Genomic DNA, 23,206 nt, shown 5'->3' on the forward strand with positions numbered 1-23,206 from the left:
GGGCATAACGCCTGAAACATGGAATAGAGGCGAGGTGGTGCTGTTCTTCAAAAAAGGTGATAACAACCTATTGAAGAACTACAGACCCATCACGCTTCTGAGCCATGTCTATAAGCTGTTTTCAAGGGTCATCACGAACCGTCTCGAACACAGACTTGATGACTTCCAGCCTCCCGAACAAGCCGGTTTCCGAAAAGGCTATAGTACCATAGACCACATCCATACGCTGCGGCAAGTTATACAGAAGACCGAAGAGTATAACTTGCCATTATGCTTAGCGTTTGTGGACTATGAGAAAGCCTTCGATTCGGTGGAAACATGGGCGGTGCTTGAGTCTCTTCAGCGATGCCATATTGACTATCGGTACATCGAAGTGTTGAAGTGTTTGTATAGTAACGCCACCATGTCGGTCCGAGTACAGGAGCAGAGCACGAGGGCGATTCCATTGCGAAGAGGCGTAAGGCAGGGAGACGTTATCTCTCCGAAACTGTTTACTGCCGTAATGGAAGACGCCTTCAAGCTCCTGGAATGGGAAGGACTTGGCATCAACATCAACGGCGAATACATCACTCACCTTCGGTTTGCCGACGATATCGTAGTCATGGCAAAGTCGATGGAGGAACTCAGCATGATGCTCGATGACCTCAACCGAGTTTCACAACGGGTGGGCTTGAAAATGAACATGGACAAGACGAAACTTATGTCAAATGCCAATGTTGTGCCCATCCCAGTCTCTGTTGGGAACTCGGTACTCGAAGTTGTTGACTCGTACATCTACCTAGGACAAGTAGTCCAATTGGGTAGGTCCAACTTCGAGAAAGAGGTCAACCGCCGAATCCAACTCGGTTGGGCAGCGTTCGGGAAACTACGTAATGTCTTTTCGTCCGACATACCTCAGTGCCTCAAGACGAAAGTCTTTAATTAATGTGTGTTACCAGTGATGACTTACGGCTCCGAAACGTGGTCTTTCACTATCGGCCTCATCTCAAAACTCAAAGTCGCTCAACGAGCTATGGAGAGGGCTATGCTCGGAGTTTCTCTACGTGATCGAATCAGAAATGAGGAGATCCGTAGACGAACTAAAGTCACCGACATAGCCCACCGGATTAGCAAGCTGAAGTGGCAATGGGCAGGCCACATTGTACGCAGAGAAGATGGCCGATGGGGTCGAAAAGTGCTCGAGTGGAGACCACGGACTAGCAAGCGCAGCGTAGGACGTCCACCCACAAGATGGACAGACGATCTTGTTAAGGTCGCCGGAAGATGCTGGATGCGGGTCGCTTCCAACCGGCACGTATGGAGGTCCAAGGGGGAGGCCTATGTTCAGCAGTGGACGTCTTATGGCTGAGATGATGATGATGATGATGACTACTTTTTAAACTATTTACCTAATATTAATGAGCAGTCGCCTTAGCTGAAACAAGGCGTTTTGGAATCTCATTTTACTTTCTGGAACGCATCATTTTAGCTTAGTCGACTAACGCAATTACCTACATAAATCTTAAAGTAGCTTTTGTATTTTAAAAAGGAAAAAAGTATGTACAATACAATCGCACCGAGTTCTTTTCAAAATCTTATAATAAAGCTTGCAAAATTATTGTACCCACTCATTCAACGACTGCATCGGTCAACAGTATGAAATCCTAAGCTTGAGTTCTGTTTGAATCTACTGAATGTTTGCGTATTTCTCTTGCTCAATTATGAAACTTTCCATTGCTAAAATATTCCATAGCTCACTTGGTGCTCTTCGCGTCAAAGGTTTAAATAAATAAGCACCACCTGACAAAACCAACGTCTATAAAAATCAGCCCATATGAAATAAATAAATAGTAACCGACATTCAGATTTTGAATTATGTAACCAACAATGACAACCTAAGCATTTAATTGTCATTGTTGTATAGTTTTCATGAATTAAGAAATGTTTTTTGCGCATAAGACCCTAATCTTTTAAACAAAAGCCATTGTTTCTTTTATGTGAGCGGTCGGCTCCCGTTGGTGAAGCAACAGTGTCGTTTAAAAGCAACTGTATCGTGATAGTATTAAGATTCAAATTCATGTAACAGCTCATACGAGCTACCTACATGTTTTGGTAATGACCACCTCAATGTAGGCGAGCCCTCATATTTATACATAGATTTGAACCTTTATACTATCACGATACAGTTGCTTTTTAAAGGGCATTGTTGCTTTGGCACGTGGCTAAATACGGGAGCTAAACCGCTGGCATAAAAGAAACAATTTGGCTTTTTGTTAAAAGCGTAAATTAGTTTTGTTTTCGGCGTAAAAGTCATTTGAGATAAATGCATACTATAAGTCAAGCCCTATAAGACCTAGATAAGTACAGATTTGGTCGCCATTATTGCAGCACGTCAATGTTCTGGTCGGGCCAATGGACCCGACGGTGCGTCGACATGGAATCGAAGCCGACGTTGTCGAAGGCCTGGTAGTCCTTCTGCATGTTCATCTCGGCCAGCTTGCGGTACCTGATACAAACAAATTATTAATTAAACGGTTATAAAACAATCTTTAAAATAACAGATGTTAAAGCTATTCAGGAAACGTGACTTGCCAAGTGAATTCATAAACGTGTTACGTTCATCAATGATATATTTTTTGGATATTAGAAAACACTTTAAAGAGAGTCATTACACCTTTTGATGGGAATAGTAGAATAAGAACGGTATGTAAGAACGGCGTGCGATCCGCATCCAATGTGAAGGCACCCAACATACCGCTTGACGAGGACGCAGCACCCCAGCAGCAGCAACACCTGCACGGCCAGCCAGGCCAGCGCCAGCGCCACCAGCAGCAGCTCATGCACGCACACTAGCCCGTTATCCAACTCGCGCGACTCCTCCGCTGTGCACACACAAACATCGAAATTTCTTGCATATCATGTCGAAAATCTACATATGAATCGGCCAGCGTGTCAAAACGTGCTACATTTTGCAGGCATATTGTGGTCCCGCAAACAATTTTTGGCCTTCGTATTGAGGGTTCGCCGACTTAGACAACCAAAAGCCCCCTCCAGACTATGTGCGTGAATCGCGGCGCGACGTCGCGGAGCGAACATATCGCGAAGTTGACGTATGACTCCACACTCGCACACTTCACGACGATTTCGCAGTTTGGTTTGCGGCAAGATGGCGGAAAAGCATCAGCTGATCGAGTTTAACTGTTAGTTATCTATGGCATCATACGTGATTTAGCTGTTTTTCCATTTTGATTTCTTGTGAAACCGTAAAATATAGCTGCTTAATGTAATATAATCATAATATAATTAATATTTATCTGGCCCCAGAAGAGCCAAAACAGTGTGTAATGTGGAGTCTTGCAAGTTCGCGCTTTGCGTCTCCTTTGACGCGGGCCGAAATACCGACAAAAAACGGAGAACAAGGCGCGAAGACGTGAACAATCTGCGAAATCGACGCCACACTTGCGTTCGCGGCTTCGCCCGCGATTCACGCGCATAGTCTGGAGGAGGCTAAACATGTAAAAAAAAATAGTGCCATTTTTTTTCTTCTATAGTCTGTCTTCAAGCCACATCGCGCCTTTTGCTACTGACAAACTTGTTATAATAGGTATAGTTACTTTTTCCTAATCACAACAATGCAGACCCGTGTATTTATCCGATTTAGCATCATAGAACGATTTTCATATCGCATGAATGATTCTCATAATGATTTAATTGTGGTAATCAACGGAGTGCGACTGTTACGTGCCTAGACGCATTAGTTGTTAATGATGTTATACAAGATGCTCAGTCGACCGGAAACCGAGGCCGCCGTCGAGTGAGACATTGATTCCTATTTATTTCATAATCATATCATGCCATTAAACGTATGGGTATTTGTCCTATTGACATCACATTTGCACTTAATAAGGTGAGTAATCTTGTTTTTTTTTTTCTAATTAATTCTGTAGGTAAATAGGTATTAGAAATTCCAATTGATGTACCTATCTCTAGGTAGCAATAGTGCTGAGCTCGAGCAATTTCAGCAAAATATAGGTTAAGTACCATCGCCCATCACACTGGTAACGGACATCGGTGGACCTTATGCGTGTTGTAATAAGGTGGACCGATGTACATTTAGGAGTGTTGCTGTTTGTCCCAACCAACAGGTAACTCTGGTATAAATAGGTACCTTACATTAGATTAATTTGATCGAAACATCAGCCTCAAAGTGTTGGCTTCGGCCGCAACGGTAGGGACAGCATTGTATGTAAAAATAGGTAATACGAGGAGAACGGGGTCCCTTTGTTTCCCATGAAGTTTTAAGTCATAATGTATTGTTTGTCATATTATCGTTAGTCATAAAACTGAAACCGTTAACTTTTCAGGATTTTCCTAAGGTTATTCTATAGATTCGTTAGGTTAGGTTAGGTTTGTTTTATGTCAATCCTGAAAAGTACGCGTTTCTGAGAAAAACCAATTATGACTAACGAAAATTCGGACAAACAATACATTATGACTTAAAACTATTTGGAAAACAATAGATACCCTACGAGAACACAGGTTTTATAAAATTCACAATATTATTTAATTCCTACGTACATACCTAATGTTTAGTTTGTCGACAACGTACAGACGTAGATTTTCTATGTTGATGTAACGATAATACTCACGTAAATTAGACCGATGGTCAGCTCGGACCATGGTGTCTGCGGACACCACATCCCCAGAACCGACTACCATCTCCAGCTCGAGCGGCATGCGGCCGGCGCCGGCGGGCGGGCACGGCGCCGCGCCGCCCTGCGCCACCACGCCCGCGCGCCACGCGCCGCCCGCGCGCCGCGCCGGAGACACCGACGCCGGCACGCCGCCGCCGTCGCCGTCGAACCAAGAGAACGTGTCGTTGGTCATGCGGGCTTGGCGGGCTGAAGGCTGGATGCAATTCACCTGGAAAATAAATGATGGCTTAATTAGTTAAGATACATTTGCAACGACGAGTTTCAAATGTAGGGCCATTTTTGTTGAATTATGTGCACCGAGCTGTAAATGTGCGTGAATTCCATTCATAAAGTGGATGCTGTGCACTCTTACAGCTCTGTGTACTTTTGACGGTAGGTTAACAGTTAACTTCGGTCAATATCAAACGGAATATACGTTTCGCCTAATAGTACCTAAGCGATCAACCGATTATAAAGGTAATCTATGCAAATTGGGTATCACATGCGTCTTTATAATAATGTTTAATAAGTAGGTAATTGTTCATTATTTATATTGCGGATTAAGGATACACACCGGGTCGCAAGTTTTATCACAAAACCGCACCATCAGAGAGAATCGAACGACGTGTGATGTGGGGAAGCGGAATGCCTTGAATCGCGCCGACAGACGCTGCGTGCCACCCGACACGCTGCGTGTGAACGCGGGGAAGTCCACCTGCAACGGACAAGTTTCATTTCATCTCACTAATGGGCATTTCTCAGGAGGGCCGTTTTTACGTGTCCGGGGCAGTAATTGATTGAATTTACTGTTCAATAAATCTGAATTAATTTAGGCATGATCTTCAGCTTATATTCTGTCTGGGACACTATCAAATTATTTATTTATTATTTATATAATACAAGAAAAAGATATTCAAATGCCAAAAATGATGTTCGGTGGGCGTGTCCCGCACCCAGATATTATGAAACAAAAAATTATTACTCAAGATGGGGCATTAGATCTGAGTTATTATGGTTATTCACGCATAGGGTATTAGTTAGCTTATCATATTCTTTATATCACAATAATGTGTTTGCTCAACACATTGAATAAAACCAAATTTACGATGTGTCCCGGGCTAGTGACTGATATCGGTGTAATTTGCAAAACATGTCAGTACTCCTTCAAAGTTGTAGACCAGGAACTCAGTGTCTCATACATCTAGTATGCTTTAGTTGTGCCTTAACCGTTGAATAAAGTAGAGGTACAGTCACAGTACAATAAAGTGATTTTTTAAACGTTTTTCCGTCCTTCGCTGGGTTTGGTCCTATGTTTTTTTGAGATCGGTGGTGCAATTTACTCCGAAAGTTTTAGTGTAATTATCGTTATGTAAGTGATTAAGAAGTCATTGAAAGTACGTAAATCCACCATTATTACATCTCCTCTGTATCGTTCATGCTATTTCTGTAATTGCTAAAAAGCGATTAATTTTGATATCGCTGGTGTTGATTTCCCTGGTTTCGGTGGATTTTTTGACCACCGATATCAAAAAAGTGATCACTGAATTCAAATCCTGCTTTGTAAACTAGTTTGTTGTACTAATTTATCATGTCTAAAAAGTGAAAGATACGTTGTACAAACGTAAAATTATGTTTTAAGTAAATTATGTCATAGTAGGTACACAAAATTACTAGTTCACTATGAGTAGTTTTTTAAACCAGAGGTATAGACCCAATGTTTCTTTCTCTGTCTTGATATTCTTTTCCAACCAATTAAGTAAATTATTTTCGTTGTCCTCTATATCACCGGAGGTCCTACACCTCGATACCTTTAAACATGTCAGCCATGTTAAATAAATGTAGTCAATTAGATCCCACTTCTTTTAAAATAACTTGTGTATGTAAGTACTATGCAAGGTGAACCCAAAGGACAGGATGTACAGAACAAGGGATTAAAAATAAAATAGCATTCTAATGTCGAGATCGCTTCAAAGGCACTGAGCGTACCTACTGATTGATATTTCTAAAGGATAGCCATAGACACAAATTGAAGACAGCAAATGTTTTAACAATCCTCAATGTCTTATGTCTTTGTCAACAACTTTGTTACAATTTAGCTCAAGTGTTTGAGGGTGCTGGAGATCATAATTAATTGGTAATTGGATCTTCAAGCATTACTCGACTACTTCAAATATTATAGTTTTAAATTGACGGAGTTCACGCTTTTAAACTCTTTTATTAAAAAAATACTTGTTTTCCGTATTGCATCATATTGCTTTATAAGTACATTAAATATTTAATGAGGATTGAACACCACTCAAGAGTGTATTGTTTATCGGGTGCAGGTAACATAAGTTTTTTTTAGATGCGTGTGCGGTCGGATTGCGTGAAATTACGTTATTTTAAAATCTTGAGTCTATATCTATTAAATTTATGTAAGCTTTCGAGATCATTAGCCTTGTTACATCGCTTATCAACAAATAGGATTGAAAAATATGATTAAAATAATTATATAATTGAGATATAAAACCTAAATGTGATTTTGGTGTAAGCATTATTGAATTCGGTGACGCAAATTGATATCAGTGCCTGTACATGATTTCGGTGTTTTTTAAATCTCAAATATCTTGAAAACTATAAGGTTCTAATGGAGGCCTCCACTACCAATATTTTTTATATTAAGGGTAGATTTTAGGAAATAAACTCGCATATTATATAAGTTAAAAAAAAAAATTTGGCACCGAAGTCAGGCACCGAATGTCATCTCTGAGAATCGCCCTAATCGAAAATGAAAAATTATAGCACTATAAAGTCTTCCTCAAGGATCTCCAAAACATTGGTCGCGCGTTACTCTTAATCGATTTATCGGTTCACCTTTTCCTCACGTTCGCGAGAATCTGTGTGGCCAGCGTGCACTACCTCTTTTTTAAGCTTAACTCTTAGCGATGTTAACTACATTAGTTGTTGCACTCATTTCGTACTGAATCATTTTATAAAAAAGCTGGAATCTAATCTTTCTAGATTTTGGGATAGGGAAAATAGGTAATTTAAAGTTTACCTGTCCGGTGGGACACCCTCTGCTGTCAAGCAACAGGACGGAGCTGTCCCCGAGTCGCGACGAGGCCACCAAGTGGTAAGCTTCGATCTCAGCTTCCTCTGCAAATAATACATAAAAATATATAAATAGATATACCTATTTATAGATTGTTAGGTGGTACGTCCCACAATAAAGAAAGTACCATTTAGGTAAATACATAAAAAATCTGCTCTAGGAAGATTAATTCTACATACATGAGCTTGAGGTCCGCAAGGATCTTAATCTGATGATCTGATCTTAAAGACATTCTACAAAAATTATATGTCACACCTGTGGACTCGATGCGCAGCTCTAATGGCTCGCCCAGCGAGACGGCGGCGGCGGGCGGCGCGTCCTGCGCTACGCGGACGACGTACATGGAGACGGGCGCGCCGCCGCTGTACACCGTGCTCGCCGACGCCGGCAACGGTGCACCACTACTCGGCTCGGATGGACGCCTGAAAGATGCCATATTAGACTGCGAATTATTACTCGTTACTATTTACCATGGTATCTAAATAATTTAGTTAAAACATATTTTAAGTGTTTGCAATGTTTGCATACCCGGTATCTTTCACAGCGACGGCGGCGTTGACATGTTTCGGTACGGTGGCGGCGTGCTCGCCCGGCGAGCAGCCCACTCGCACCCATCGGTCACCCGCCGTTTGGATTATTGGATTGTTTTGGATCATAACCATTACGTAGGCCATCGTTCTGAAAAAAGAGATCTAGTTTAAAATACTATAGTTTAAAATTATAAATAAATAAGCCATATACTACTTGCATTCTGGCCCTTAACTAACAAGTACATCAGATGGACTTCTAGCTAAAACTCTCACCTATTAACGACTCCACTAGGCGTATGCGATATGGCATGCGCGAAGTTGACATCGCAATCGCCATACAGTGGTAACTTGAGCCGGACGGCGCCACCAACGCCGCGCGCGCCGCAGCGCTCGCCGCGACCCGGCACGTAGACCCGGCCGCGGAACTGGCCGCGCGGGCGGTACGTCACTATCAGCGAGTCGTCTGAGCAGTCCACGCTTACTGCAATAGAAAATACGTATAAGTAATGAATATCATATGGATCTTCTGAAGGACTTGTATGGCGAAACAATGCTTTTTCATAATAATTCTTTGGACCCCTTTAAATATTGATCTATCGGCGAGCAACGGGTTTATGTTGGTCTATAAAATAAGCTTCGTTGTCTTTGGCTCCGTATCCGCAGTTATAGATAGATATCATGAAGTTTTGCAATTAGGTGCATTCGCATTGTCAGAGGCTGACACCGAGGTCAAAATCATTGGTAACGACTAGTTTACTACTTATGTAAGTACGTAAATATACTGTACTTATCACACTTATGTATGTTAACCGTGACGTCCACCATACCCTCGCCAAGCCACTTTGAGCTCGGTATAATCAGAAAACAAAGATTTAAATAAAAGCTTGTAAAAATATTACTATTAAGGCAGATGACACGGCGATAATACACGGCCTGTGCTGTGCGGCGAAGCAGCCACGAGCCGGTGGACACCAGATCCTCGGAGTGCAGGTCGCAGAGGCCTCGGGCGCCGGGACCGCCAGCCTCGCCGCGCCTGCCGGCCTCGCCCTCACGAGGCAGCCACGTAAACCCACGGCATACAAAGCGCGTTTCAGACTCGCAAGCGCTCTTGCACTGACAATAATCCATTGTTAATGTTACATTATTAGACAGGATGATGTAAAAATGCAACGAAATGATCAACTGATTTTCTAAATAGGTTTTAGAGAGTACCTACTATGTATACTATATGTACTTTTAATCATTACATAGTGCATTTTTATTTTTCACCTGCATTCTTATTACTTTTATTTTAAGACTTAATAGATAGCTATCCCAAATCATTGAAATTTTGTGATAAAACCTACCATGAATATCAAGTAGACACATTAAAGCAACAAATATGAATTTTATTATGTAGTAAAAGTAACAAAACCAAGTCATTTTTAGTCTCAAATTGCCCATAAAGCTAATCCTATACTAGAAAACCATTGTGTAACAACTTTAATACGAGGGGCAAACTGAAAGTGTTTAGAATAGAAAAAGCTGAAGTAATTAGGACGTTACTCTTTGATTTAATGCGTGCTTTATCTCTTTCTGACCACGCGTACAAATTTTCATTAGGATAGGATTACCCTGAAGCGCACACAGCTCATTCTTCCAATGCCTTTTTTGTATGGCGATTTTAGGTCCTCGGAGGTTTTGTATGAAATTCATGAGGTACCCATCGGGATTCTAGCTTTTTTGACACAAAATAATTTAAGCAAGATTTTTTTAACAGTGTCATATGAATACTGAGGGATATCAAAAACTACTGATATACCATTTTTTGCCAGTATTTTTTATTAACCGCACAACTGTGCGATGTAAACTTTTGACGTCACTCTTGAATGACGTGCTTCTCTATGATCATCCGTTGAATAACTACAAAAGCGATTAAATGTGTAATTTAAAAAATAAACAGACGTACAAGAACTAGGCTTCATTATGAAACTATAACTGAAGCCTACTGTAACTCTGTTGTTGGCTGAGCCCACAATGAAAATCGTTATAAATAGTAATACGAAAAAATTCTTAGGTCGAAATTGGAATAACGCTCCACGTACAATTTCCAAATTGCCATCAATCCTGAAACACAGATAACGACCAAATTGCATATACCTCAAAAAAAGTATAAAGAGTTATATTTTCATAAATAATATGCCTCTTTTTGTTATATGATCTCTAAGTAGCCTTTTCTAAGAACTTTCAGAGTTGCCTACGTAACGCTCCTTCGATGATATGATGATGACATGCGCATATTTTCCCCGAACACATAATCATAACCATGCTGCCAGTAATTCGTCGAGTAGATAATATGCTCATTATGTTAGTAAGTAGTAAGTTGTTTGTTCGTGAGTAGATAAGACACATATTTGCCTAGGTACAATCACAGTAAATTGCGTTGGAAATACCTAGTTTTACATGGAAGTCTTTGTTGAAAAACGAGCGAGAAAATGTAGAGCTGGATAAAATGGAATGGAATGGAAAAGAGTTGGTGCCAACTAAGTAATAGGAAATAAGCAAAGGGAAGCGGAATAGGTACCAGATATTTTGTGTGTGCTTTCAATTAATGGGACATCGGGACTTACGACCAAGGTAAGTTAGCAGCGATTTTGATAGCCCAGACTGTGTAAGTGTTATTTGAAACGTCAAACTTCTATAAAATTATGATGTTTAAATAACACTTGCACAGTCTGGGCTATCAAAATTGCTTGAAAATTTGCTTGGTCTAACTTTAGATACGATGCACATAGGTATTACAAACACCTCATAATACACACCTCATCTTTGGTGAAGTTTTTATAAGTAAACTCGACGTGTTTCAGCGTTTGGTTGTAATATTCTTCGTAGGAACATCGGTCTATCTTCTTTGGATCTGAAAATTTTAAATGTACGTACCTACTTTAAATAACAACCCCTTAAAATGAATAGTAATTTAAGTAAATAATATTTAACGCTTTTTTTTTTATTATCGCGAGCGGAATGTGTAAGTACTTTAAATAACAGTCCCAATCCCAATCGTTGCTCTTTTATAATTTCCACGAAAACTTTTGCTTATTGTGCGTATCTGTATACTTACAATCGTGCCTGCACTGGTTCTCCACGTAGAACGTGTAATAGTTGGCAACCCTGTAGGACTCCGGCTCGGTGAACTTATCTTCGGCGTTGAGGATGCAGTTGCCCAGCGCCGAGTCGGAGGCTTTAACGGCGTCGGCGTCCAGGGCGCCTTCGGGGCTTACCCATTGCGCCGACCTAGGAAAAAGTCGGATTATGTAGGTCCACCATGTGATGCGGTTGGAATCAAAGTTATTCAGGTAAAAGGCTTGACTGGGTGCGTCTGATATATTTCTCCTAAGATCGACAGAAAAAAACATTCAATAGGTTTCTTTCTGTTCCTTTTGTTTCTGTGTATAAAATATTATGTATAACATTGATGATTAACTAACCTGTAGAGCTGATCTCCCCCTGTGCCCAGGACGAGCGCGTAGCATTCCCGCGCCGTGGTGTTCAAGACCACCTTTATATTGCTCTCGGAATGTAGGTGGTACCCCGGCGTGGCCTCCACGGCCCACCACCGCTCCGTGCATCCATCGGGCACTGGGCAATATAATTATATCAAGAACTGTAGGCCGATAACAAAAGTTATTAGGCATAGGGTCGAGTCGGGAACAGTGGCTAGGATTTTTTCGGACACTCAAATTATAAAGTACTTTGGTTATTCATCATTCATTATTTGCATTGTGTGCAACTACTAAACCAGCACCTTCGAGCCTGCCAGCGACCATTGAAACAAATCTATACTCACATATAGCACATATCTTCTTGAAGTAAGCCACATCGTTGTCCGGTCGGAGTACTTCTTCTGTTTGCTCAGCGACGCCGTGACAGTGCCCCCGTGAATAGGCGACCACGACGCCATCACACACTGGCAGCTCGCGGCAGCGCGCCAGGCACGCTCCTGCCAGCGACTGGCAATTTAAAAGTTGTTATATTTGATTTAAGTAAATATAGGTATTATTACACGCCTATTCTAGATATCAGAGTGGTAATGAGTGTTTCTTATGGAGATGGTTCCACTTTAAAGAAACGGATAACGACAAGATGCCCTTGTTTGCTGACAATTGTGATAAGGGTTACAGCTCTTTCATAAGTTCACGGGACCGGAAGCCGTACCGTCTATATCTACCTGCTTGACTATAATGATGTTCTTGCTCACTGTCCGCTGTAGAAACAGTACCTATGAATTACCTCTTCTTCGCCGCTTGCCGCGTACACGAAGACCGGCGCAGCCTGATCCGGGCTCGCGCCCGACCAGCGCGCGAAGCTCAGCTCCTGCCCGTTGCGGCACTGCCCACTGCCCTCTGAGACAAAATAGTAAAGTTGTATTAACGCCTGTGTCACGAGACACATGTACCTCTATTTCTGAAGCACACTGACGCCTGCCACCATACATGATTGAGTTTCCGTCCGTCTGGCCGTATGCCACATTCATTTCGCCCCCAATAACTTTCAAACGTCGAACTAAGCTAACTTTGCATGGCATTTTTAATGACAATATGTGGCAATGTCAAATTTCAATGAAAATATGACGTTTATAATGACACTCCCTTACTTTATGTTCAAGGCTTCGAGCAACACGGAAGGGAGGTGGCATTCGCACTATTTCCCCTCTGCCGAGGTACAAGATTAGCGCGTCAATCTAATCTAGCGCGGGTAATAAAACTAGTTGCACTTGGATTTTTCACTAGATCGAGTCCAGACGCGCGCGTGAACACTGATGCTGCACAAAAATGCCTGTTTGCTCGGTTTTTTGTTATGAAAAGAGGTCGGGGACATCAAATTTACAAAAAGAAAGTGTTACATTTCACATGTAATATTTTTTTTACATATCATACGTTAAATTACATTTAAATACAATTATTATATTTTAGTCTCAAGTAATTGTTGGATTTATCGATTTTGCTCGCTCAGTACAAATTGCGGATCGGTCGAGCGACAAATCTGACTTCTCATCTGTCAGAATACAATGACATACTTCAATGAAAATGTGTTAGTGTGCGTGTTGTGACACTAATCACTCGTCCGTTCACAAAAAGAGATCGAGGTTTGCAAGATTTGTCTTTGACGTGTGTCATTTTCTATGTATTTGTGTTGTCATTACAGATTGGATTTTGTATGTAAGTGTGTGAGAAATGCGACTGTGTGCACCTTCCCCCCGCGAAAAATGGCAGAAAGATTTGTACGGCGAGATATCGCTTGGGCCCCTCCCTTCCGACGTGTCGGAAGCCGGTGTTGCTCGAAGGTTCAAGGACTTATATACAGTGAACGAATATACAAGGAAACATTCTGTCCGCTCAATTATGACCCAACGTAAACTACCCCGCGATTGGCGGTACTTACAAACTGCTCGATTGGCAACCTCAGTTCGACCGAGTTGACAGTCAGTGACAAATGGCTAAATTGGTTTATAAAAACAACGTTTTTTTATAACTAAAAATGGCTTCATGTGTCTGGAAGTGGTGCAGAAGTTACTCTGCTCATACCAAGGCCACTGGAATCACTTTTCACATGAAAATTAACAGATAAATTCACTAAAATTTGGAATAAATATGACGACATTTTTTCAATATTACCGTGCTAAGCTAAAACGTAACACCTGCATACGACTTTCATAATAACATACGACTTTTTAAATTACGGGGATAATAGGGATGATGTTATGCCAAATGAAGTAGACAATTTTATTAACTTAGTTTGATTTAGGTATACTACATTGTAATAAATTCCTTCTTACATATTTATATCATCCTTTTTTCTTTCATGCGATGGAGGTATAAAAACTACCTAGTTATTTCAAATTACCTAGTTATCAAATTTCGTATTGTTATTCTAGTATTTGTTATGTTACTTTCCATTCAGATTCCCTTAAGATCCTTTTCGCAGAGCACTATGGACAAAAGCTGTCCAATTAGAAAGATATGAAATTGATTGGATGCCTGACAAGAGATCTAGAATATGTTCTATTCATTTCAAAGATGAAGATTTCCACTTGTCAGAAAAAGGTTTCAGGACTTCACGCAGCTTAATAAAACTGCTTTACCGATTTGTACTCATGAGAGAACCATACCCGGTCTCCTATATGTAGATATGTTTTTTCTGTCACTCTTTCAATGAATTAGTTTATCAAATATACTGGGTCAAGCAAATCTTGTCAGTAGCAAACGGCGGCAAATTTGAAAAATCGCGGGTTAGCAACACTGTGTTCGAATAATTCGCAAATCGCGTGTCATCTGTGTTTTATCTGTGGAATGTGGATCACGAATGACAGCCGTCATCTTTGTTTACATTCTGAATCGATTCTATTTCAAGAGATATTTCTGCTGTGTCACCATTAAATACCAATATATTAAATAAAATTGTGCTTAATCAAAGATAAGGTGCCTACAATGCCTACAGTTCCAACTGATAAATCTAATAAAATATTAAAATCCAATAGGACATCTATCTGCTGAAGCAATGATTTTATTCATTACATTCTTGTTTAAGCATATTCCACTTTTAATTTTATTTTGAGATCTTCAAATTCACCACACACCGCTTTTAAATTGTCCGTCCATACCATTTAATAACAATTTCAAACATTTTCAATAGATAATCCACGAGTGACAATTTGAATTGACGTACGTAACAGGGCGCGCTCAGCGGAAAAAAAAGTTTTGGTTCGATGTACATTGTACATTGCTGCTTTTCTTAGCGCAATACTACTCTTTGAGTGTTGCCCTACTTTAGTTTGCTTTACATTGCTACTGACAAGATTTGCTTGACGCACTTTACACATATTATCTGAATATGTTGATCATTTGAAGCCACCCTCTGCTGTCACGACTATATGCTACGACCAGGTACTTATTCTCTCAAGCCATTTCCGTCAGCAGAAAAGAGCGCCAAATGCGCGCGAACGGTTATGGTCCCATACAAAATTTTAATTTTGCGCCTTTTTCTACTGACAAACTTGCTTGACCGGCTATATACATATAAAATATTTCCATTGGAACTGAAAGTGGGGATGAGTCTTTATTGTGTCTCCGCCTGTTCAACATTTTTTGACCCGAGTCGTGTACCCATGTAAATTTTGCAGGCTGAATTGCCTGTCCGATTTCTAAGATCAAGCTCGCCATACATTTACTATACTTGATCTTGATCTTAAAAAAACGGACAGACTATACCTGAACGTGACTTCGCTCTGCCATACAGATTGATAATAAAATATACCTAGCTGTAAAAAATACTTATAATAGCGGAATACATTTATACAACAATGAATATTTACTTATGTTGAGTTAGTCTGTCATTTCATAACAAAATGTTAACTGGTTATCTTTTAATTTCATTAAATTAATATACGTGAATTATTTAACTGGTTCTTCAATGTATTGCATAAACCTATCTCTGTCCAAGTCATATTCTAATCAAATATGAACCGCGGACTCTCAGTGGCCAGTACGTACAGCAAGAAGGTTATTAGCGGATTAATGTCGCTGATTGGTAGTTATTGACGTTATATGCATTTCATCTACACTTAGCTATGTACATTTGTGTAATAGAGATGACTATTATTCCGTTTACCAGCTTCGATTACAGGCTCTGTAAACGTATCGTCTTATTTAAATGTAGGCGTAATTGTGTATGTGTGCTAATTTGTGCCGAGAATTTGAACGGCAATGTTCCCAAAGGCGGGTTCCTTGTATATTCGTTCACTGCTTATATAGTGTTCAGAAAATAGGTGGAGTCCGGGAGACTTGCCCACAGAATTTATGAAAAATTAACTGTCATGTTGGAATTATTTTACTTTGTTCTAGTCTTTTGGTTTTATTATACGTAGGTAGGTACGGAACCCTCTATTGAGTGTGCGTTGTCTGACATTCGCTTGGCCACCGTCATTCTAAAATAAATATTAAGAACCAGTTTGCATAAAATGATTCTAAAAGCGCGAGGCAGAAGTTACTTATGTATAATTAGCTATGTCGTCACCGCCAGTCCCACTCGTGATTGCCAGCATTTCACAGGATTTTGTTTAGTACTAAATAATTTTGGATCAAACGCGCCCGAAGGTGAGCTTAAAATAATAATTTAAAATTTGCAAACTCAGAAAAGGAATCCAAATTGCATCCTAATTGGTTATCTTTCTGGGGAGGCAATGCTTAGCCTAAACAACTACAACTAATATGTACGTACCTACTCGTATTGTTTGTCTCATTACCTGTTTTTACCCTTTTTATTAAAAGAATCCTAAGTACATCGTAATTGATGGTTATCTATCTGTATGTGAGTTAAGCTCGCTCGTAACGCCGTAAATGTCGTAGTCTATTTTTTTTTTCTGAATGGGTTCACCCCAAAAGTCCCCGATGGTACAGTGGCCTTCCGATATATCGGAGCCACCAAGGTGCTCAAAAATATCTGAACACACCTCTATTTGTCAAGAATAACACTTTGAATGAAATTTACTATACAGGGCGTCCCACGGCGATGCCACATGGAGGGAAAGTACCTTAAATATCATAGATAGCATATTTTGCTGAAAGAAGACTTCATTTTAATTTAAAAAACAATTTAAACTGCATTCATAGATTTTTAAATAATTACATGGTTGAACCGGGAATCGAACCCGCTACACGAAAAAAAAAACATCCTGTAGCTTTTTCATACCGATCGAAAGGCTTCATCATAAGGATTATTTTTTGCTAAATAACATAGTGTCAGAAACTAAAGGAAGACCATGAATTTTAACATTTGATGTGAAATTTAGCGAAATAATCAAAAGAGAGCGGCTTTGTATTCAACAGAATGACTCTCATTTTGAGCATTTGATAAATTAAATTGGTTAATTTGAATTAAAAATGTTAAAATTCATGGGTTTCTTTTTATTACCGACACTATGTTATTTAGCAAAAAATAATCCTTATGATGAAGCCTTTCGATCGGTATGAAAAAGCTACAGGATGTTTTTTTTTTTCGTGTAGCGGGTTCGATTCCCGGTTCAACCATGTAATTATTTAAAAATCTATGAATGCAGTTTAAATTGTTTTTTAAATTAAAATGAAGTCTTCTTTCAGCAAAATATGCTATCTATGATATTTAAGGTACTTTCCCTCCATGTGGCATCGCCGTGGGACGCCCTGTATAGTACGTATAGTTTACTATAAGAATAGGTATAACATTTATTTCTGAAGAGTCCATTTAATGTGTACAGATGAAGATGCTCAGCGTATTGGCTGTATTTCTGCTGTCCCTGTTCCTCATGGTCCCACTAGCTGAGGCAGAGAAAGACAACAACTCCACTGTGAACGCAGCAAAATGTCCCGAGGGTCAAGCGTGGATGATCAACAAGTGTGTACATTGGCACACGCTTTTCCGTTGACACAGCTACACGGGAGTTACTGGGGTGGCGCTTAAAAATGGATAGATACTTAGATATTTTAATTTATATGGCATATTTATTAAAATGATAAAAATACAATGTTTTCTTTATCCTTTTGGTAAAATTTATAAATCATAAAAATAACACATCTTAAAAATATTATAAAAGTAGTTCATGTTCGTTTTGTATAAAAATAGTTTATAAATCGTTCCACCGACGTTCCAAAGGAGGACAACGCATATAGGTATCTTTATAATTGTCAATCATCATCATCAATATTTATTAAAAAAACTCCGAGTGCGTTCCATGATAACCGGCACCTGTTCCACCGCCGATGCAAGTCACGATTTTCCTTATACTTTTTATATACAGAGTGATTTTATTATGTCTGATCATATTTTTAGGGGTCAATATAAAGGGATAATGAACAACTTTTACTATGAATCCAACCCCGAAAACAAAAAAAAAAATGCTCATAATAATAAATAGGTACCAGAATAAAGTGCCCGAAAAATCTTCATGTTTAAAGTCTGTAGAGTTCTTATCTTATTAATGCTAAAAAACGAAGCATGTGTCGCTTTCTCGTCGTCGGTGACACTGCTGGCGGCTCTAGCCTAGCTCTCGTCTAGGCCATTACCTACATGATTGTTAATTTATAGGATTATCCTCGAATACAAAATTATTTTATCAAATTTAAATAACCAGCTCAATTAAGATAATCTCAATCGTTTAGTGAATAGAAATTTGGTGATTATTTGCTCGAATTTAAAACATTTCGCAGTTTGTTTCGTTAGTAATATTTTTGGATTTGAAGCGATACAGACGTGCCTGAAAGGTGAGTTTGTAGTTACTTTTTGTGAAATACTGCATATACAGTGTGGAAAAAAATAATGGGCCCCGGAGGAAAAGGACTTTATTTTTTTAAAGAAACAAAACGTTTTCAAAGTTTTTTTTTAACTTTGCTATGGAATGTTAAGGCTCCTGTACACAATGGGCCATCGCCGGCCAGTCCAAGGGACGCAGCCATGCGGTAGAATGAGATAGCAATATCACTTGCTCCCTCTAACGCATAAATGCGTCCCCCAGAATGGCCGGCGATGGCCCATTGCGTACAGGGGCCTTTATAAGCTACCTTAAGGTAAATTGTAACTATAGCTGGTCAAGCAAACCTTGTCAGTAGAAATGGGCGGCAAATTTAAAAAATGTAGGCGCGAAGGGTTATCGTCCCATAGAAAATTTGAACTTCGCGCCTTTTTCTACTGACAAGATTTGCTTGACCATCTATAGTTTTTTACATGTTTATCTGCTGTGAGCACCATAATATTTTAAGACCATATTTTTCATACAGATGAAGGTGTTCGGCATTGTGGTACTATTCCTGCTGTCTCTAAGCGCTACCGTATTCTCAGTCTCACCAACAACAAAGAAACCCCTTTTAGACCTGCAAAAGTGCCCTCAAGGTCAAAGGTTGCTGAGATCAAAACATGGAACACGAGTATGTGTGCCGATACCGACGAATCACAGCCATCTACAATAACATGGACATTCATTTGTAAATATACCTAAAAAAACTATGATGTGTTTTTGTTACCGAACGATCTTTTAGAGGTGGAGTTTTCAAACTAGGATTGTATGACAAATACTTAAAGGGTGACTCTTAGGGTGGTATTCCACCTGTCCAATTTGTATCTTGTCTCACATTTTGTTTAATGGAGAGAGTGATAATAGGTACGGTATATATAAGTAGTGTATAATAGACCATAATAAAATAATCGTGTCTTAAGTCTAATTAACCGAGTTCACGGCGAACAAGCGTAGGTCTAGCGTAGATCTAGCGTAGCTAATGATCCGAGAAGAGTTAGGTTGCATGTCAGCCAGTGACATCGTTTCCTTGGGTGGTAGCCATGATGAGAAGTGATAGCCATTTGTCGACATACCCTAATCGACAAGTAGAAACAGATGCAAACGAATAGTCACTTAATTATGTTGGTAGTCTGTCTATACATTTTTCTAATCTAATATTCTGGCTGGGTCAAACACAAAAGGTCACTTGTGTGGACGATACAAACAGCAACACTCGGTGGACCTTATGCCCTTTGTAATAAGGTTTACGAACTGTCAGTTAACAGTATGGGCGATGATACATTAAAAGTTAACGATCCACAGGTAATAACTACATAATATGTATAACGCTTTTCTTAAAATTTTAGTCTTTAGTACTGAAACAATATATATCAACCTGTAAGGGTGCAGCGTAAAAAATAGCTTTCATTTATATTGATTGCGATGTCTACAGCTTAATGAAAGAAGCGGACGAGTTAAATACCTATAAAATAAAATGTGTATGACCCATCTCCTTACTTAAAGTATTGAATAGGTACCTACCGGCCCCTAATGTAGCGTAAGTACCAAGGTACTAACTAAATATTACTAAAATAGAGAACAAATTAAATTATGGTTGACTTGTGCTATTATTTAAGATAGTCACGCTATTATGCAAATTCAAAATTGAATTCGATGTTCTCTGGCGTTGCGTCAACTGCAAAGTTGAAGGCGCCGGTTCGAATCCAGCCTCGGTCACTATTTCACGGGCTCGGTCACTTTATCTTTAGTAGATAGGTTACACTTACCGAGTAGGTAATTGTTACATCTATTTCATCTCACGACAGTCATGACCCATACTGTAAAACAATTTTCACTTACCACTAAAGTATTCCATGAGCAGAACCACAAGCACAAGCCAGCGCTCCATCTTGCCAGACTCCATCCAGCCACAGCACTATTGGCACCAGCTCATAAGACACAGATCTTACTCCAAACCCACATAGTCCTAATACATTTGCTACGTGACTCAACACTGGAAAACTTGTAGGGACTGAAACACTTGTGCAATTCGTTATAGCTTATTGTAACCGGGCCGCAGCTGAACTAACATAACCATCGCGTGTGTGGTCAGGTTCCCAACTAGAAATCAAACTTATTCAACTCAAAAACAGGGTTTGAGCGTGAACATGGTAAGTGTAGCGCTTTTGTATTTATTATACAAGATGTACACTGTCATTAAAGTCACATTTTAAATTAAAATATCTATTGTTAAGTCGAATCGCGTGATATAGGCGCGAAGATCGCGAAACTCCTTGCCTCGCCGATGTGTCTTTAAATGTCGTCGTTTTAGGATATATTCTCGTGAAATTAAGCCTAATCTAGAAAGTTAAGGGTCTTCTCAGCGGGAGTAAGCGACGTAGCGGCGGCGGCGCGCGCGCTGAAACTACCTGACTACGAGTATCTACGCCTCATGAAGTGCATCAGCCGTGCCCCGCCGCGCGACCTTGCAGCTCATTATGCCTTTACTACAAGTTACAATGGAATGACGCGACCGATAGTGAAACCGAACGATGATATGACGGCGCCTGATTTACTATCGAGTCGATCGTTGCAAGACTTGGTAGCCAGCAGAAATGTGGTACCTACTTATAGTGGTTATTACACCTAGTCCTAATTAGGTACCTATACCTATAAGTAAGCCTATGATTACGTTTGTAGGTATAGTTTTCAACTCATAAAATAAAACTGAGTATAATTTATAGGATAATAACTACCATTCATATATTAAAAATCTTACCAACTTATCTCAATCAAATACTTAGCTCATTACACTGGTTCGTCTTCGTGATCGATTCACCTGCGTTCAGCAATAGCTTGTAATAGATAACACTTGGTGTTTCGCAAACATACGGGCTGAACTAATAAAAATTACACCCGTACCTATGTTATTTCGCGGATTTCCAAATCATCCGCCTAGTAGGTATACTTAGCGCAATTTGCATCACTCGAGGAAGGAACATCGTGACGTCCGCCGCTGTCATGATATTTAATGGTGGATGTAAGTAGATACGTACTACATACAACTAAGTATACGAAACATATGATTGTAATAACCCTTATTTAAGAGGACCATGTTTGTCTAATTGCCAAGGAGACAGCTAGGTAGAGGACATTTATTATTATTAAGGTAGATACTTGAAAATATATCATCATACCTATCATAATCATAACATTATCCTCATCATATTGTGCATCATCCGAAAGGTTTTCCTGAGGAATCTGCGCTGTCGCGCGCTGTGACCTCGACCAAAGGTTTCCTACAATCTTAGATCGATAATCTTGTTAATTGAGTAATATCTCTTTCTGCCCACTGCATCAGAGAATCTTCAAACAACGTGCATCGACGATCTTGGTTTGAATTTCTAGAACTTGCATAATTGGGTTTGCTGAGATACTCCAAGTATAGCTCGCTTCTTTGTCCATTAAAGTGAAGTGACAGAGCCCTATAGGTACCTAATAAAAAAGGGTTGGTTCCCGCGGGGCCGCGGGTCCCTCTTAAGCGCGTGGCTGTGAGCGAGGGTCCGTTTCACCCACGCCTAGCTACGTCAATGATCAATATTTTATTTCTATTCTCTTCTACAAAATCTTTCGTTTTCGCCTTTATAGATCATGCCTGTTCCAAACACTCATATGTCATGTTCATGAACGACCGTGCAAAAGCAGGAAACGTAAACACACGACTATGTAAGTATATAATCAGCACTAAGACAATGGCGCCATTGAATGTGATGAAACAATCCGAAATGTTGAAAATAAGCGGCTGCTCATGTTCAACAACCGGGTAAATGATTGACGACGGTCAGACTGACTAATTGGTTATGATTAGGCTTCGTGTTCACTTGACCGTGTTCTAAATGTCGGGCTAGTTCGAGCGAGGAGTTTTAAAGCCAGTGTAAAGAGAGCTCGAGGTCCGAAATACTCTGCGTATTCGGAGAGTACACAGGGGGCTTCCCTTACTAGTTTATTATGTAGATACACCATTTCGTTATTTCCCTGTCCCTGGCAAAAAGTGTCCGACAAAAAGGCAGATGTAACAAGCCCTTACAATCTTTCCTGCTCTGGCAGTATGATTAAGGAATCGTTGCGACTTCAGTACTGTCAGGGTAGATACTACCGCGCTCCTGCGCTGTAGATATTCTGATATTTTCAGTCCCACTGCTACCGGCGGATCGAGATTGTAATAAAACTTGAGGAGCATCTGGGTCTCGTAGATTTCCAAGGTTGCCCAAAGTTTACAGCGTGTTGGATCCGAACGCTCCAAACGCGATGACAATCAACCGCAGAGTCTGACCTATAAAGCAATCTGTTATGTTAATTCGGTAACGTCGCGCCATTGTCATGGAAATGTCCGGGCGCGGCATACCATCACGTCCTGATGTACCAAATTACGGATAATTGCGGCTACTTCACTAATACGCAGCGCTTACATGCATCGCTTTTAAATAACGATGTTTAAGTACTTAGCTTGACAGGTTCTTTAAAATATCGGAAATTGGAGTTAATTACTTTTTTAATGAAGTTGTTTGTGTCAATTTATTTTCAATAAGTATAAAAGGTACTTACGAAAGATACGAACTAAATCTTTGAA

The 23,206-nt window shown here is 39.9% G+C and overlaps 1 protein-coding gene across 1 annotated transcript; it reads right to left on the reverse strand.

Moving 5' to 3' along the window:
- Positions 1 to 1,926: 1,926 nt before the first annotated feature.
- Positions 1,927 to 21,015, reverse strand: LOC134675395 (uncharacterized). Its single transcript, XM_063533646.1, has 15 exons — positions 20,437 to 21,015; positions 12,564 to 12,676; positions 12,121 to 12,283; positions 11,762 to 11,912; positions 11,395 to 11,567; positions 11,096 to 11,190; positions 9,194 to 9,407; positions 8,568 to 8,775; positions 8,293 to 8,442; positions 8,020 to 8,186; positions 7,711 to 7,808; positions 5,248 to 5,388; positions 4,629 to 4,902; positions 2,735 to 2,861; positions 1,927 to 2,485 (listed from the first exon to the last, which is right to left on the reverse strand). The coding sequence occupies exons 1-15, from the start codon at positions 20,498 to 20,500 to the stop codon at positions 2,359 to 2,361; spliced, it is 2,265 nt and encodes a 754-aa protein (XP_063389716.1). The 5' UTR covers positions 20,501 to 21,015; the 3' UTR covers positions 1,927 to 2,358.
- Between the last annotated feature and the right edge of the window lie 2,191 nt (positions 21,016 to 23,206).

The sequence above is a fragment of the Cydia fagiglandana genome, chromosome 1, assembly GCF_963556715.1.
Source record: "Cydia fagiglandana chromosome 1, ilCydFagi1.1, whole genome shotgun sequence".
Lineage (NCBI taxonomy): Eukaryota > Metazoa > Arthropoda > Insecta > Lepidoptera > Tortricidae > Cydia > Cydia fagiglandana.

Coding starts and splice junctions, on each gene's coding strand:
- LOC134675395 (XM_063533646.1), bottom strand. CDS start 20,500: ATGGAGTCTGGCAAGATGGAGCGCTGGCTTGTGCTTGTGGTTCTGCTC. Junction 11,568..11,761: donor GGGGGAGATCAGCTCTACAG/GTTAGTTAATCA, acceptor ACTTTTTCCTAG/GTCGGCGCAATGGGTAAGCC. Junction 8,776..9,193: donor CCGTGTCATCTGCCTTAATA/GTAATATTTTTA, acceptor TTTCTATTGCAG/TAAGCGTGGACTGCTCAGAC.